At 40.2% G+C, this 17,563-nt stretch overlaps 1 protein-coding gene across 2 annotated transcripts; it reads right to left on the reverse strand.

Annotated features, from left to right (window-relative positions):
• Positions 1-12,132: 12,132 nt before the first annotated feature.
• Positions 12,133-17,094, reverse strand: LOC307046575 (uncharacterized protein). 2 transcript variants are annotated; one of them, XR_013810153.1, is made up of 2 exons: positions 15,455-17,094; positions 12,133-14,953 (listed from the first exon to the last, which is right to left on the reverse strand). XR_013810153.1 is itself a non-coding variant. In XM_079692996.1 (2 exons), exons 1-2 carry the CDS (start codon positions 16,627-16,629, stop codon positions 14,703-14,705), a joined length of 696 nt encoding a protein of 231 aa, XP_079549122.1. In that variant the 5' UTR covers positions 16,630-16,899; the 3' UTR covers positions 12,133-14,702. The 2 variants fall into 2 exon arrangements, 1 of the variants encoding a protein (XP_079549122.1); XM_079692996.1 differs by having other exon boundaries at positions 16,185-16,899.
• Between the last annotated feature and the right edge of the window lie 469 nt (positions 17,095-17,563).

Consider the following 17,563-nt stretch of genomic DNA (forward strand, 5'->3'; position numbering starts at 1 on the left):
TCGCCCCGAATCGCATAATGTTGAATCAAATCGTATCGAACTGTATCGCAACAAGGGTGAATCGTATCGTATCGCATCGCCTGGTGTTTCAAATGTCTCGTTAATGTATCGTATCGTGGCAACGTATCGAAATGCGCATCGCATCGGCCTCAGTGATGGAGATGCACATCCCTAAAGGAGACGTATTGTGTGAAGAGAAATTGTGTTGTTGTTTAATTGTTGATATATTTATGATCCACGTCAAGTATTCAGTTTCGGCGGCATTTCTTCCAGTTTTTCCAAAGGTCTTCTCATGAGGGCTCTATAAATAGAGAACTACGGCAGATCTGTAATATGTAATGCAGCCGAACCGTGTATTACAATGCCATTATGTGATGACTTTCAAAGAGAAAAGCAAGAACACTCGGAATTAAGTATTATTTTATTCTTTTAAAATGTTTTTTCCGATTTCATATCATATAAACACCAAATCCCAACATGCATTTCGGCTAAAACATCCAATCAGCGAGCTTAACAATAGCTGAGGATCTTGGGTAATCGCTCGAAATACCTACGTCTGTTTCCGGTTATTTTTATTTTGAAATTCAGTTCCTGACGGACGCCAAAAAAGCCAGAGAATATGGAACTAAATAATTAAATAAAATCAAGGATAATTGTGTGTTATTGGTGAGTAAATAACAGTGTGTTATTTTGAAAAGAATAATAAATTAGAAGGAAAAAAAGATTTAAAAAATACAGATTTCAGTATTCTAAGGCTCTGAGCCCCATTTATTTTCCTCACAGACGGCAGCAAAAGTCAGAAATTATACGATTTAAAATAAAAGCAATAATTATGGCTTGATATTGAGTAAGAACATGTTTTTATGAACCACACAGCTTCCGGTCTTCCTATAACACTTAACGAGCCTGTGACACAAACCCAACAACTGTTGTGCAATGAAATAGTGGGCTACTAGTAATCTCGAACCGTCAGTTTACAAAAGAAAAAGCGATACCGTTCCGATAAATATCAATAATTTCGAACATCGCGGGAAAATTCCTTCGACTCCTTTTGAGGTTTTAGGGGAAGCCGGAAGTGACGTCAATGCGGGAACGCTTCACTGTGCGGCGAGAGAGCCAAACACGGACAAAGTGTGTTGTCATGCGTAGAAATGGTGAATTACTGAGTTTAGGCACGTTAATAACGTTTTAATTAAGTTGATTACAGTATATTCATATTTGTCAGTGCTTTCATGTCAATTCGGCGAACATAAACATAAATGATCGTGGTGAAGATGATGATTAAATTAGGATTACAAATCGGTAGTGAGAGCTGCTGAATCTCCTCCCGTCGGATGTGATATAAAAACAAATCGATTATTTTTGTAGTTGTAAACTCAAGTGGATGAAACTACATTTATTAGTGCTTTCATGTCAATTCGGCGAACATATGATACATTAAATGATCGTGAGGATGATGATTTAAAAATCTTTTGTTTGAGCCGGTCTGCATTTCCTGATGAGAAAACAAACCTTAGCTTTTTGTAGTTGCAGTCGGTGGTGTAGTGGGCGTTGGACGCGGGGGTACGCCGTACCCACACTTATTTGAAGCATGATTTCTTTTTTTAATAGTCTAATACATCTAAAATCATTGCCACTGTTATCAGTTGCAAGTGTGTGTTTGTTGTAATAATGACGAAAACATAATAGGCAGATTTCACAGTAATTATAATAAAAACGTAGCTCAAGCATTTATGCAACTTGATTTGAAGCGTGTGTGTGTGAGGGGCAGAACTGTGTGTGTACGATGACCAGGTGTCCCGCACTGGTCCCCACTACACCACTGGTTTAGTAGTACACCAACATGGATTAAACGTGTGTTTTTTTTTTACCACAATGTTGGGGAAATTAATGGATAAAATGCACGGATTATTATTATTATTATTATTCCCACTCCGATCGGGACACTAGCTCCATCGTTTCGCAGCGAGGCTCCCCCCATTGACAGTTTACGTGGGCTGGCGGACTGGCCATCGGGACGAATCCCGAGTCACTATCACATCCCCCACTCCCCCCGTTGACAATTTACTAGTGGTACCGAAGTGGGCCGGTCGAGAGTCCCGGGCTGATTTTTAGTCCCAGTCCACCACTGGCTACATGACCGTATGATCGCCCATATTGACGCACCTAATTCCTAAACTTCTAACAGATACAACATAAACCGATCCTTCAGCCTCATATGAGCTCTCAGACACGTTCAAAATTAAACTGTCATCGCTGTCTGAGCTTGCTGCTGTGTGCCCCATCGTGCGTTTACATGCAGATCCTGGGATCCTGAACGGTGCAGCTGGAGCGCTGTGCCCGCAATGACATCACACATAATTTGGCGGGACTTGAAGAATCCCCGAGAAGATCTAGAAAATTGTCAACATTGAAGGGCAGATTAATGGTTATCAAAGTACAAATATCCAAAATCAGTTCAGTAACGGTTTTCAAGGGGACAATATTTACTCAAATTGATGGGTTTGGATAATGGGGGAAACTCGTGTCACAGGCTCTTTAATGTCGTGAGACTACCAATAGAAATACATTGCTTTTAAAATCGTGTTGGTGAACACGAATTAATAGATTAAAAATCGTGTTGGTGAACACGAAATGTCATGAGACTGGGTTGAGTATTTATATTACATACAGTCAGGCTTCTACCACTGTAGAAATGGCCCTTTGTACACAAAGAGACCATGCAAATAGACAAAGTATGACTTTAAAAGTATAGAGCTTGGGTGCAATCTCACTTGGTCTGAGTTTAGCATATTAGCATGGTTATTTAAGCATTCAACTATAGCAAACAAGTCCAGTTTATCTTAGTCTTGAATTATACATTGAGTCAACTCAAGTCTATTATTTATAGTAGGGTGACCAGACGTCCCCGTTTTCCGGGGACAGTCCCCGTTTGTATTGGCCTGTCCCCGGTTGAAACTGTCCCCGGAAATGTCCCCGTTTTTTAATATACGTTAAAAACACATAGCAAGGTGAAATAAAAACGTTTCATGTCAGGAAACACTGGGTAAACAGACTGTGGTCAAGCCACCCCCCACTTCGGAAAACACAGTCAAAAGCACGTTGTATTGCGGTGCGCAAATATCCTATGGATTACGGTAGAGGCCTGTAAAAACTGCCTTCAAAATAAAAGCATTTACTCGGTCAATAAGAAATATACCTAAAAAACACACCAACATATTCATATATACTGGAGCTTAAATTAAGAAATATGTACTATATAATGTGATCAATAATAATTTCAAACAAACTACGTATAACTACAACATTATAACTGAGTGAATGTAAAATGTAAGTATACAGTTATGAAGACATATCTGACATTTCTACTGGGTGATTAATTTCAATTGATGTTGACACCATCTCACAACACTCCTAAAATAACAAAACTTTCTGAAGCACAATTTAAAATGTATGCTGTTTAAAATCTCAAATTAGATCTATTGTCCATCTATATTTTGATTATTATTTAATGGAAACTGTCCATAATCAAAGAGTCATTCGAAGTCAATCAAATACTTGTTTCACTTTAGGGTGATAGCAGGAGACCCCATCTAGTCACTCAGAGAAAATCAAGACAATCTGATGTAGAATTTCAAAATAAAAGACCTTTGAAGTCTCATATATGACCTATCATCCCTCTGTTTTTAGATAATAATAAAACAAAAACTATCCAGTATCAAATACTTATTTCACTTCAGGGTGATAGCAGGACACCCCATCTAGTAAACTCAGAGAGAATCTGGACAATCTGATGTACAGTTTCAAAATAAAATACCTTTGAAGTCTCATATATGAGCTATCTTCCTTCTGTTTGTATCCAACAGCTCAAATGTTCGAATTACATTAAACCAGAATTGTCCCCCTTTTTTCTTTAACAGTGAAGACAATTGGATATGTTAATGATATATTGACTGCAAAACTCAAAATGTCCCTGGTTTTCATTTTGAAAATCTGGTCACCTTAATTTATAGGCTATGTCTGAGGTAGATGAAAAGTAAACATTTGCCTCACTAGTGGAGAGTTTCTAGGAAAGCAAAGTTCCTTTATAGGAAATGGTTAGGATCAATGAAAGGGCCAAACAGATTCTAAAGTCAAACAGATTCTTACGTTACGTTCTTACAGATCTTGGTAAGATCCCAATCCCATTCACAAAAAAATATTGTTACGTCTGTATGATCACCTTTACTCATACAATGGAAATCAATCTGTATATGACTTTAGATATTTGTTTAACTCATTCATGTATGTTTGGTATTTGTCTCTCCTCTGTTCACATTGAGATACGCACTGCCAGAGAAGGGGTAGGTAATACAGGGAGACATCAGTCTGAAAACACCACCTTTTAGGGCAAGGGGGCCTGGAAACGTCAACACTCGCACAGAGAAAAAGTGGGGATAATTTATCTGAGAAGCACAAAGTTTAGCTCTCCTCATGTCTAGACAAAAGTTTGAATATTTGATGTTATTTACTACTGGAGCTCTGTCGCCCAAAAAATGGTTCTCTGGATATCCCTGGCATATTTGTCATGGATATATAATTCGGAATGAATTTTTGTTATTTCAAATATACTGTATTCCTAACAATGTACAATAACAGTACAAGTATTTTGCAATAAATCACAAGAGAGATAATTCGTATTTTCTAAATTGTACTCCAATGGCTAGCTAGTTTTTTATTAACGCTTACGTGCCTAACTAACAAAACTGCTAGCAAACGGCTGTGGTTAGCTAGTTAGCGAGTCAGTTAGCTAGCTAGCTTAACCTGCTAAACCAAAAATTGAAGCCTTCGTATTAGGGTGAATGGCACATCCTTCAAAAATATGAATTTGTTAAGAATAATTGTACATGTGCACGGACCAAAGATGTCTTGCAACTAGTACTGTAGAAAATACATTTCTTAAACTCACATGTGCATTAAAGCTCAACTTTTGTATTTGGCAGCATCTGAAAAAAACGCTGTTTATTGTAACTCTAAACACCACAGCATAACCATGTAATATATGTTTTGAAAAATTAATAAATTGCTTTACAGTAAGACGTTGTGTGTCAGCAAAAAGTGATGTCACAGTAAAGACAAACTCAGAGCTGTGAATGTACACTCCATCTTAACTTTGTTCCCCCATCTTTGAGCGTCCCTTTGTGATTCACCACCAACACTTTTAATTGAATGTCAGTCAAAATGAAGGGGTGTTTAGGGGATGTAATGGTACGGTAGAGTGGAGTGGAGTTGGAAAGTGTAGGGGTTGGGGGTAGTCAGGATTTCATTCCAGCCCTTTAATCAAGGGGTGATTTACACCTGGGAGGCCAGGTGAAAGCAATTAACTTGCCAGTAGGAGAGAAAACCAACAGTCTTGATTTCAATCGATTTAGTAGCACAGCCTTAAGGTACCTATACACTATGTGACAGCAATCTTGATGTTTTAGAAGACATTTTTTACATATCACAGTAATTATAAATGATAACATGAATGACAAATATATTCCATGAAGCTACTGCATTTCATTGTGAATGCTGGCTCACTGCCATCGCTTAAGGAGACACTTAAATAGAGCTGAGCCATTGTTAATGTTGTCAATTACACCTGTGCTTTTCCTACTATGGCAAGTCAAAATGTGTGCTGGCTTAAAGGCCTAATGTATGTCAAACTGTGAGATGGTAACATTTGTGTTTGATTACTTTTCCATTTATCCAACTAATTTATTAATTTTCTTATTGTGCTTGCATTTTTGTGATGTATTGATTTACTGTGACATTGTTATGCTGGAAAGAAACATCATCCATCCCTCTTTAACAGTGTATATGCAAGTTACTTCCAAAATGTAATATATTACATATTACTTATTACTGTCTTTTGAAAGTAATAAGTCACATTACAATATTACTGTCTCTGAAATGTAATTAGTTACACTACTTTTTAGTTACTTTCACCAAAATAACAGCAAAATAATGGCTTGGTATTTTAAATGCTAAAATGTAGTTTAGTGCAGCTCATTATACATCCAGTGAAGGGCAATGTGGTATAGCATAACAACTGTGTAGGCCATTAAGGTTACTAACAACTTGGCTTAGTTGAATACTCGATTCTGATTGTAAACATGTGACACGTTGTTAATACAGTAGTACAGACCACTGTCAAGGACTATAATGAAGGTTGCTAAGGAGGATAAAGAAAGAGAAAGGTAAAGAGGTTAAAAGACGGAACTGGACGTCAGATAAATCACCAGAAGAAGGCAGAGAGTAAGTAAAAAATAATAGGACACGGAATGGGCTCTGTATTTAGTTTAGTATATGGCCGTGTACAGGCCCGGTTCCAGAACAAAATGACTCAGGGTGCCTCTGAGATTACAGGGGGCGCAGCAGTAGTAGCTTTACATGAGCAATAGTGGCCGGCAACATCAATGAAAAATAGCATTGATGTTCCCCAATGAACAGATTATGGCATTTGTTATGTTTTGAAACCAAGCAAGTGAGAAAACTTCAAGTGAGTTAAAAGTGCAATCCTGAAATATTTCATATAGTCCAAAGTGGACTGTGGCAAGGAAAAGCACAAAAGCTTCAAAACTGTACTGATAAAACAAATGAGAACATTTTGTAAATCAAGGCAAATATTATTTGAACCAGCTCATGGTTTGAAATGGCATACATTGAAAAGCAAAATAATTATTAAAACCATGTAGCCTACTAAATCATCACTTTGGTCCCATCATATACTCTGGGAAGAGAATATTTACTGTGCTTGAAAACTGGTATCACATCATCATGTGAGGTTGACTTTGTGACCTGAAGAACATTTCAACTGCAACATTAGCTCGTTGATAAGCTTGGGATATGAGATATGTGTGTAGCCATTCGTGGTGAAGGCATCTGTGCTATTGTATGCATTATTTTTGACCCAACATTTCTACAGGCCTGGCAGAATATGGCACTATTTTCACATGAATATTCTAGCCATTGTCTATTGTTATACCACGAGCTGCAAAATGACCACCTTACCCCACTGTAAAGGCGGGTACTTGTTTGGATATACCTGGGCAGGCTCTGTTTTGCAGTGGTATCCTGGCACCTGCGGGCCGCAGAGGGGCGGCGTAGTTTCGGGCGACGAAGACTGCTGCGAGGGCGGCGACTCAGGCGGGAGTAAGCCACAACGGAGGGTAACGTGATGGTTGCTTTAACCATTTTCGTATAAATGATTATCCACAGATGTGTGTCAGTGCTGTGAAAGCACTTTGGAAATGATGCACGTGCAGCGGAGCAGGTCACGTGCACCTGACACAATTTGTTGTTTGTATTTTTTGCTCCGTTCTCTTTTTTGAATAGAGGGTGCATAACATTCAACTGCCCCGAAGATCCCGACGCAAAGCCTGAAGGGTAAACACACCAGGTTTACTAATTTACCCGCACAATTTGTCTCTGGTGTCGGAATGTCTCGCTATGTTAGTACATTCTTAAAAACAAAAACACCATTTCATTTCGGGTTAAAATGTGTTGTAACTGCGTTACTGAGCATTGTAACGGGTAATATAGTACCCACATTTCATTAGTAATGCGTTACATTACTTCGTTACAGCAAAAAGTAATATTACTTTAACTCTGTTACTTTTGTAACACGTTACACCCAACACTGATGTTCAACCACGGGAAGAGGGCCACAAACCTCCTTTCCCTTGCTTCATCAAATAGCTCTGACTGGGATTCCAAGGCGCTCCCAGGTCAGCGTGGAGATAAAATCCCTCCACCTTGGTCTGCACGTTGGTTTACTCCGAGCTGGAAGTGCCTAACACCTCTCTAGCATAGCAGCCAGCTGGCTTCCTTACCAGGTGCCCGATAAACCTCAACTAGCTCCTTACGCAAAGGCCAGCGACTCTACCTGCTGAAAGTTGAAAAGTAGTTTTCCTGCAAAAATACAGAATTACATGGCTAATTAAAACTGCGGTCACAGACGTGCGCGCAGTGATGAGCGGGCCCTCGCGTCTGTGCGACTGTCGAGGAGCGCAGCCGGTCGTCCCGGCGTCAAGTTGATGCAGACGAGTCCTCCGAAATGAGCCGTTTGTCATTTCTATAATTTTCGCGTCCCAGACTCCTCGATCCTCCGGCAGCGACCCGGAAACGGATGTCGGCGCCAGTGGCGGATTTAGGATTGTAGGAGATCCGGGCCTTAGCCCAGGAGTTGTTGGAGGGTGCAGGGGTAAATTGCTATTTTTTTACAAGTGGGGGGTGGACCGAACATCCTTTAGGGGGGTCCGGGGCATGCTCCCCCGGGTAGATTTTTTTTAAAATATTGAAGTTAAAAGCATCAATCTGATGCACTTTGAGGGCAACATTAACCCTACCTTAATAATACCTTAAAGCGGACAAAAGGCACTGGAGAACACTTATTCATTAACATCCTTTAATAAAGCAAACTAATGCCTTAACTCACTCAAATACAGTCGTTTACTTATTTCGGTGAAACGAATGTGCGTAGAGTTTTAAAGGATGCGGATAGTCTCACCTTGATTCTGGCGCATTGCTTATCGTTTTATAGATCTATTCTCATCCACCATCTTTGTTTGTGACGTAAAGAGTGTAAGAGTCATGTTTCTGAATCGGACACTCTGAGTGGATGCAGTCACAGCCAATTCAGAGGGTTGCCTGTCAGTTATGTTGCCTGTCAGTTCCGTTGCTATGGTTCCGTTGTTAAGTGTACTGAAACGAGAGCCGGTATAATTCCAAAACAATATACAAATTGGAATACGTTATTTTAGTGTCTTAAAGGTAAACTGAGGTATGAAGGGTTAACGTTACATCTTAGGATAATTTGTAGTCATGTTCTGTATACATACTAACATACAGATGTAGCACTCCAGATAGGACTCACATGGGTGTGTCCCAGTCAAAAGCCCAGGGATCCCAGTGGCTGGGGGTGTTGCCAAATTGCTAGAGGGCGTTGTTTGCTGCTCTGCAGTTGTGTTTGCTGACTACTGTAGCATTTAATCACTTATTTGTTATGGTTTTCACAGGCTACTATAATGAAAAAACATCAATATTTTAGATAAAATAAAGTATATAGTTTGCTTTATTGTTGGGGTGTTTTTACACAGTAGTGAGAGTGAAAAACAGGATAGCACAGATTAATAAAATCAAAAATAAGATGAGCGATACAAATAATAATAATTAGAAACTATGAAATAAGAAATGAATAAAACTCAAATGTAATTATCATATCATATATTCTAATGTATTGTATTATTAAGTAATATCATACATTAACCCCATTATAGCATATGCCACATTGAATGGATGAACACATTTATGCATCAATAATTACAACAGAGTATTTCTAAATACAAGTTGTAACAATAGTTATATGTATTTAATATTAATAACATAATGATTAATTTCAGATGATAACACTTTTCAGGGTTAGGTCCGGTCTGCGCTTAGCTCCCTGCTGCAGAGAAGATCACTGCTCTAAACAAAGTCAAAAATCCTACATCCAAACTGAATAAATACAATAAATTATTCTTAATACGTTAAGTCTTGTTCATTGTTTTTCAATTTAATTAAATGTTTGATATTTCCGGTGGAAATGGTGGACTATCGGACATTCAAAATGCAGCATATTTTCACTCTTACAAACATATATTCTCCTTTTACTTACATACATTTTCACTCTCACACATATATTCTCCTTTTACATACATACATTTTCACTCTCACACACGTATATATTTACACTCACACATTCTGCTCTCATATTATCATATTTCAATACACACATTCATACATTGTCACTCACACATTCATGCATTTTGTTCTCATATTCATATATTTTAATGCTCATATTTATACATTTTGCTCTCATGCACATTCATTCAATGTTTACATTTACTATTAAAAATAATATATGCATGTCTGAAGACAATATATGTATGCAAGAGAAGAATGCATGTATGTCTGAAGACAATATATGTATGCAAGAGGAAACAAGGGGAATTTAGCGATCACAAAGAAAACGGCCAAGACACACATTGAGACCAGAAAATGAATGTTATTAAGTGCTGTAAATATAATAAGCCTGTTGTCAATTTTAGACACAGGCTTATTATATTTACAGCCATTTTTTTTTTTAAGTGAAACATCCGGGGCTTTTCAGAAAACATCCGGGGCTTGGGCCCAAGTAGCCACCCCCTAGCACCGCCACTGGTCGGCGTGCCATCTCGAAGGAAAACAAATTTCTCTAAAGCAGTGGTTGCCAACCAGTCGATCGATCGCGATCGACTGGTGTAGAGGAGAGAGGAGAGAGGAGTGTCTCTGGAGGAGCTATAACCGAGGGTACACTGATGTATTCTCCGGAGTCGATTTCAGCCAAAGTGATGTTTAAAAGAGGCGTGACGCATGGCGGGACTTATGTAAACGAAGCACAGCTCTGCAAACTGTTCCCGTTGTAATAAGTTATTTAAGAGGATAAAATGTGCATCAGACTTTCTGCCCTTTACCGTTTGTTTACTCACTAATCACATCTCCCCTGGATGTTAGGCTATTTCTTTTTTTAATACAACTGCTTTCATTGTGAGGCGATGTTTACAGAACGCAGAGCAGTGTGTATATATCGCTCAATAATATTTGTCAAAGGCCTACATTACACACTTTATTTGTATGCTTTAGGAGGTATCTACAAATAAACAGTAGATATTTTTTCATGAAATCATATAGTGCTTCACATAATAAAATATACAAGGGCTGTAGCCTGATATTTATTAATGCTTTAGAAGCTGTTTGTGTTTGTTGTACAATGTGTATTTGTGTTTTGTACATTGTGTAGGTAACCCGGTATCACGGCAAGACGTGAACATGTGACGATTTACCATGATGGGAGACGTGAAGATGTCACGATTTCGTCCCTTCAAACGTGAAAGTTACACGGTATTGTTAACCCATGTTAACCAGTGGAGAAACACCCAGTTTTTAAACTGAGGGCGGAAGGAAAACTGTTGAAAGAAATCTGCAGCGATGCAGGCCTAATCGATGTCTGTCGCTCACTAAATCCCGCTGGAATGGATTTCACGAGATATGACAAAACAACTAAAACCTGTATAGGCAGGATCATCTTTTGGTCCAATCCTCCGGAGCCCCTTCCACTAGAGCAGGGGTCGGCAACCCCTGGCACGCGTGCCAGCATTGGCACGCGGCACCGTAACCAGTGGCACACTAGGAATAAGTGGAATAAGTGTGCAAAATATTTAAATTGTATTTTCGGATCCTGAACGAGACCGCCGCCAGAGCGTGTCTCCCCGTTACCTGCAGAAGGAAGCCATGCACGCAACGCAGCCCCGCTCTCTTTAACTCCAGGTGACTTTCTGCCGCTTTCCTCCGTGGTGCAGTGCTGATCGTTTCACCACGGAGGAAAGCACTTCACTAATTTCAGTACCCAAAAGGAGCTGTACAAATGCCGCAGTTTTTGCGTGGCTGTGTATTTAGTTGAAAGCCCAGTGGCGATCTGCTCATCTCTCATCGAAATAATATGCTACAAAGGGGCGGACTGGCGATCTGTGTGTTGCACTTTCCTGTCGGCTCCCAGACCGTAGTCGAGGAGGGCAGAAGCAACAAGCTTCAGGTTCAATAACCCACTTTAGCTTAAATGACTGGAGAGAGGCGAGCTCTTCTTGGGAGGCCGTTGCATTTATTTAGCTGTTCTTCTGTTTCACAAAATACATCACAGACCTCTGTTTTTCTGCTTCCTCGTTTCACTTCCAGAAACATACACGTTCCCTCACTGTCGCTCTACCATCCACAAACACACATGCACAAGCCACACCCCTCTCTCTCTCTCTCTTAAAGGGACAGCGATCTCATCTCACTCTGCATTACCCTAATATCATAAAATGTGTGCTCTGGAAAATCACAGAACGGACGATCGTCCTTATTATTATCCCTTTTAAACCAATTATTTAAATGTGTTAAATTCGGCATCATGTAAGTTGCGCTGACAGGTCCACACACTGCTTCCCCTCAGCGAGGCTCCCCCGCCCTCCTGCCGATAGTTCACGAGCGTCAAGCTCCTCAACCGCACCCCCCCCCCCCCCTTGATAATTCTCGATCGTTGGCACGCTGATCAATTTTATTTTTTTAAATGGCACTTCATATCAAAAAGGTTGCCGACCCCTGCACTAGAGGCTTCGGGAAACTGAACACACAGTGCCTAAAAAATACTTGTGTCTCAACAGAATAAAACTGGAAATACAAAAAATAATACAATTGAGGTGTTTAACAAACTCTGACATCAAATTATGGGAAACATTAAAAAGTAGGTTAAAAGTTTACATTTTTTCACATTTAAATGTAGAGAATTAAATAAAGCAAAAAATATTAAATATGAATCATTAATCAAACAATACATTCATTTAAAGCAAATTAAAGTTAAAACTAAAACAGTAGAAGAAAATATATCTAAATTAAAAACTGAAATTGATCAATTAAACCAGGAATCATTATACAATATTCATAATACATCTGAAATAGATCAAAGAGGCAACTTGGCTCAAGACATTAAAACCAACCAAAAGCTAATTCAAAGTAAATTCATCAAATGTATAAAAAATCAAGAAGGTTGTATTGTGTATAATGAAAAACAGAAACGAGATGTGATAAGATATTTATGTTCTGAAGCATATACAAAAATAGACATTGAAACGGATTGTGTTAAAACTCTGTTGGGAACAATCCCTCTGTACAACTTCCAATAATTGGATTTCCTTCTCGGTGAAATTAGAAAAGATGAGGTGATCCAGGCGGTGAAAGAGCTGAATATCGGTAAGAGCCCCGGTCCTGATGGCCTGCCCACTGAGTTTTATCAACTATTATCTAATGATGTTTTAAACTTATTGACCTCTATGTTTAATGAAGGTCTCAGCAGTGGTTGTATGGGGGACTCATTTTATGAAGGTTTCTTGACTCTACTATATAAAAAAAACGATGAAATTGATATAGATAATTACAGACATTTAACTATAATGACTACTGATTATAAGATACTAGCAAAAATAATAATGAATAGATTAAAAGATATATTAGATAAAATAATAGATAAGGAGCAAACATGTGCTATAAAAGGTCGCCTTGTGTGGGACAACTTATCAATTTTAAGAGAAATCATAAATAAGCCATACATGGACTTGATAAAAAAAAAGCCTTTGACTATTTATCTAGAGATTACTTATGGTCGGTGATGAAGGCCTACGGATTTCCTGAAGCCTTCATAAACATGATTAAGTGTCTGTATTTTAAATCTTGTGTCTGTGTAAATGTAAACGGTGTGTTGACAAATGCATTTCATGTTGAGAGAGGGGTTAAGCAGGGGTGCCCTCTAAGCGCAGCTCCGTACGTGCTAGCCATAATTCCATTAATTAAAATAATAAACAATGACAGGTTAATATCATGAACACCAGTCGGCCATGCGCCCAAAATAACTGCAATCGCCTATGCAGACGATGTCATTGTTATAATAAAAAAACAACAAGAAATGGATGTTCTAACAAACCACCTAAACTTATATGAATTGGCATCAGGAGCTACATTAAACCACAACAAAACTGAAGGTGTTTGTGACATGCGACAAACATTCAAGTGAAAAAAGAAATTAAAATACTTGGAATAACTATTTTTAGCGACAACTGTGCTGAACTCAATTGGGAGAACAACCTAAGTGAAGTCAAAGAACAAGTTAAACACTGGGAGAATAAAAATACAAATTATATATCAAGAATAAACATAATAAAATCATTCATACTTAGCAAGATCCTTTTAATAGCAAACATTTTCTCCCCACCAGCCCAAAGAATTATGCAATCAAACAAACAGTGTGTCAATTTGGTGTGGAGTACAACAAGGGAGGTTACTAAATGTAATTTGTTATTTAAAAGTAGGGAATATGGAGGCCTAGGAGCCATAGACCTGGGCATTAAACTAAAATTACCTTTGTAAAAAACATCTCGGCTGCAATCAATAGGAAAGCACCTTGGGTTGAGGATGGAAAAATGGGATGGAAGAAAAGAAGAGGCAGAGATAGAAATGGACCATATTACAAGTTAGTTTATGGTGACTTCACAACTGAAGTTCAACATTTAGGGATTGATTGGATCGGACTACCGAATAGAGTAATTTTTAAAATGATAAACGATTTCAAATATGGAGGAGTTATGACATACAAAAAAACCTAACATCTGACGAAGGTAACAAAGTCTTAAAATTAGTTAAAAGTAAACAGTTATCAGAGAGCATGAGAGACGTGAGGTGGCTGATATCGGTTAACAGACTTGAGGTCAGAGCTGTGGTTTCATGGAGCTGCTATGTGAAAACTAGAACATGCCCCATGATTAACTGTGAGGAAGACGAGACTTTACAGCACCTCCTCATTGACTGCTACAGAGCCCAGGAGGTGTGGTCGCTCCCAAATACGGAGAAGAAAAACCCTGGACCAATCCCAGACTCAGCCATGGGGCATTTTGAGTCTGTGACCGAACTGAGTCATTGGAATATAAACGTGCTCTCTTTATGTTACTTATATATTTATGAATTGTGTTTTATGTGTATTATTAATTTAACTTTTGTATATCATGTACTGCCCAAATAATATAAAATAAAGGTGTTTCACCATCAAGGCCTGCAGCTGCAGTCTCTGTTCAACAGACAACGGGAAGCCAGCCACATCCGGCATAGGGGTAGCTCCCTGCTGAAAAGAAAACCTCAGAGGGGGTGAGTAGCTCACAGTCATTAACATGGTGGAACAAACCTAAATGGGAGCCGGGGTTCAGCTTTAACTCCTTCTCTGTCGGGTTGAGCAGCCTGGCCACAGTGCATCCATTCTTCAAAGGTGCAACTGTGCATGCAATCACAAGTCCCACGTTATCACGCACCTCAGGCTCCAGGTAGCCTAAGAAAGAGTCAATAGGCAGACCAGCAGTACGGGGAATATTCACATTAACTGGGACAATAATTTCACTGAAAGGGGGAATAATAGCATCAACAGACATACAACATTCTGGTATGAAATCTGTGGCATGCATGAGAGGAATATCAACATCCCCCAGGTGAAGCAGACCACGACCAACATCCATAACAGCTCGAGCCTGTATCATGAAGTCAAACTCCAGCAGAATAGCTTGTGTTGCCCCTCGCACTACATGTACAGCCTGCTCCCAATGTTTGCCCCCCAACTGTATGGGAAGAGTCACAGTACCCAGAGTGTCCAACAATTGACCATTTACTGTGCGTGAAAAAGTGTACTGGGTATTTAGCACACGTTTATGTAAGGCAGACATGGACATTCTGAAGTCCTCAGAAATAAGTGAAACATTGGACCCAGAGTCAATCAAAACAGTAACATCAACACCCTCAACAAGTTCTCTAACATAGGCTGTGGGCTTAGACTCACCCAGAGAACAAGAGTCCAATGCATGAGCAGGCGCTTTCCCAGCAGAATAGTCCATTTGACCCTGGTGAAACCGGCATCTGGGTCTCGATGCCAGTCATTGGAAGTTTCCCTGCAGCCGTCCGTGCGAGGATGGAGATGGTGACCGCCGAGAGAGAGACAAAATCCTCCCTCCACGCCTTGGCTGACGTTCCCCAGCGCTGTGTGGTCCTTGCGGGACATCGCAGCCTGGTTGTCGCGGTGAGAAGTCTGCAGAGGTGTCTCGGGTTCCCCGCTCACGTGGAGACCATTCCCTGGCACCAAAACCATCCTGCGGTCTGCGCTGAGGAGAACGGCCCCTGCTGCGGTCGTCCCTGTGGGAATCCCCAGTGGTAGATCTGCAACCAATCCCGCCACAGTCACAGTGGCAGGCACGCCGGTGCACCCTCTGACGATCCACGGCTATGTGCTCTCAAATCTTTCACCTCAGTCTGTAAGTTGTCCACCTTCAAGATGAGGCGTTTATGAGCTTATCCGTGTTATTAGCATTAAAGTCGAAAACACCAGCCGATGGTGAATTTAGCGCTGTAACAACAGCAGGATGCGGAGGACAGTAGGGCAAACCAGGCGTGTTCAACCTCATTGCCTGCCTGGCCCGCTCACAACGCCCAGCAATTATCAACGCCTCCTCCATATCAGTTGCCCCCTGTTCATATCATTTTGCTTGAAGTGAAAAAACGTCTGAATTTCTCACCATTTACTGCAGCGCGGTCATAATCGGGAAAAGCCTCAGCCACGAGTCTGGAAATGTCCGCCGCATACACCTCCAAACACTCGTTCGCCTGGCGGGGCCGTGCAGATACACACGTCTGGAAATAAAGCAGGAACTGTCTCTGGCCAAAAGCCTCCGCCAGCTTCTCCTTCACACGTTCGTAATCACACTGCACATCTGCCGGCAAGCTGGTAGGTAGAATGTTCAGCAAGGTAGCTGCGTAGCTCGTGCCCCTAGCACCCCTCGCCTGAGCACGAACAGCGGCTTCAAACTGTCTTATCCACTTAGCGAACTGCCTCTGGCCGTCGCCCCTAAACATCGGCGGCAGTTCCAATTTAATATCATTACTCACAGAACCAGTCCAAGCAGCAGTACATCCGTTATAATCATCTTCCATATCGCCGTCACTCTTCACTCCCCCGAACATGACGCTTCGGCGCTAGCACCGTTAGCACAGCTAGCCAGCAGAGCCGACCAGAAAGTCCAGTAATTGTCCACAGAAAAAAAGAATCCAAGAGCAGATAAAACACACTCCGATACCGCTGCCACCAATGTAATGTCCGAGGTGTTAAGGCTTTAAAGATACTTCTGTGTAACAAAAAAACACAGGACCTTAGTACTTTTTGGAGCGTCCGAGATAGCGCCTCCGTTTAATCTTGTCGAGTCACACCACACTCTCCTTCACCACTCCAGGACAGACTGCGCATGCTCACAACACATGACCTCTCAACCCAATGCTCACATTAATCCATGCCTGTGGATGTGGAATTAACAGTCGTGACGTTGTGCGATTACGTTGCCAGGCAACAGCTTCGGTTCATGTTAATTTACAAATTCTTCAACTACAACCGTAGTTATATTTAAAAACATGTTAGAAGGCCTCACAAAATACTTTAACGTAAATTAAAGTTAAGATGTGAAGGAATGTGTGTATAACAAAATACATCCGCCATAAACGAAACCGGAAACAGACGTAGGCAAGATCCTCAGCTCGATGATTGGATGGTTTAGCCGCAATGCAAGCTGGGATTTGGTGTTTATGCGATGTGAAATCCGAAAACATTTTTTAAAAATAAAATAATACTTTATTCCGAGTGTGTTTGCTTTTCTCTTTGAAAGTCATCACATAACGGAATTGTAATACACGGTTCGGCTGCATTACATATTACATATCTGCCGTAGTTCTCTATTTATAGAGTCCTGCTGAGAAGACTTCTAGACGAACATGAGGAACTGCCGCCAAAACTGAAAACGTGACATGGATCATAAATATAAAAGCAATTAAAAAACATCTTACATTTCTTTTCACACAATACGTCTCCTTGTAGTATCAACACTAATTCGGCTGACTTTTATATTTG

Source organism: Notothenia rossii, assembly GCF_949606895.1.
Source record: "Notothenia rossii genome assembly, chromosome: 7".
Classification (NCBI taxonomy): domain Eukaryota; kingdom Metazoa; phylum Chordata; class Actinopteri; order Perciformes; family Nototheniidae; genus Notothenia; species Notothenia rossii.

Excerpts from the sequence above, each read along its gene's own strand:
- LOC307046575 (XM_079692996.1), bottom strand. The coding sequence starts at position 16,629 with ATGTTCGGGGGAGTGAAGAGTGACGGCGATATGGAAGATGATTATAAC. Across the intron at positions 14,954-16,184 it reads TGACCGCGCTGCAGTAAATG|GCTACCTGGAGCCTGAGGTG; the intron begins GTGAGAAATTCA and ends ACTCTTTCTTAG.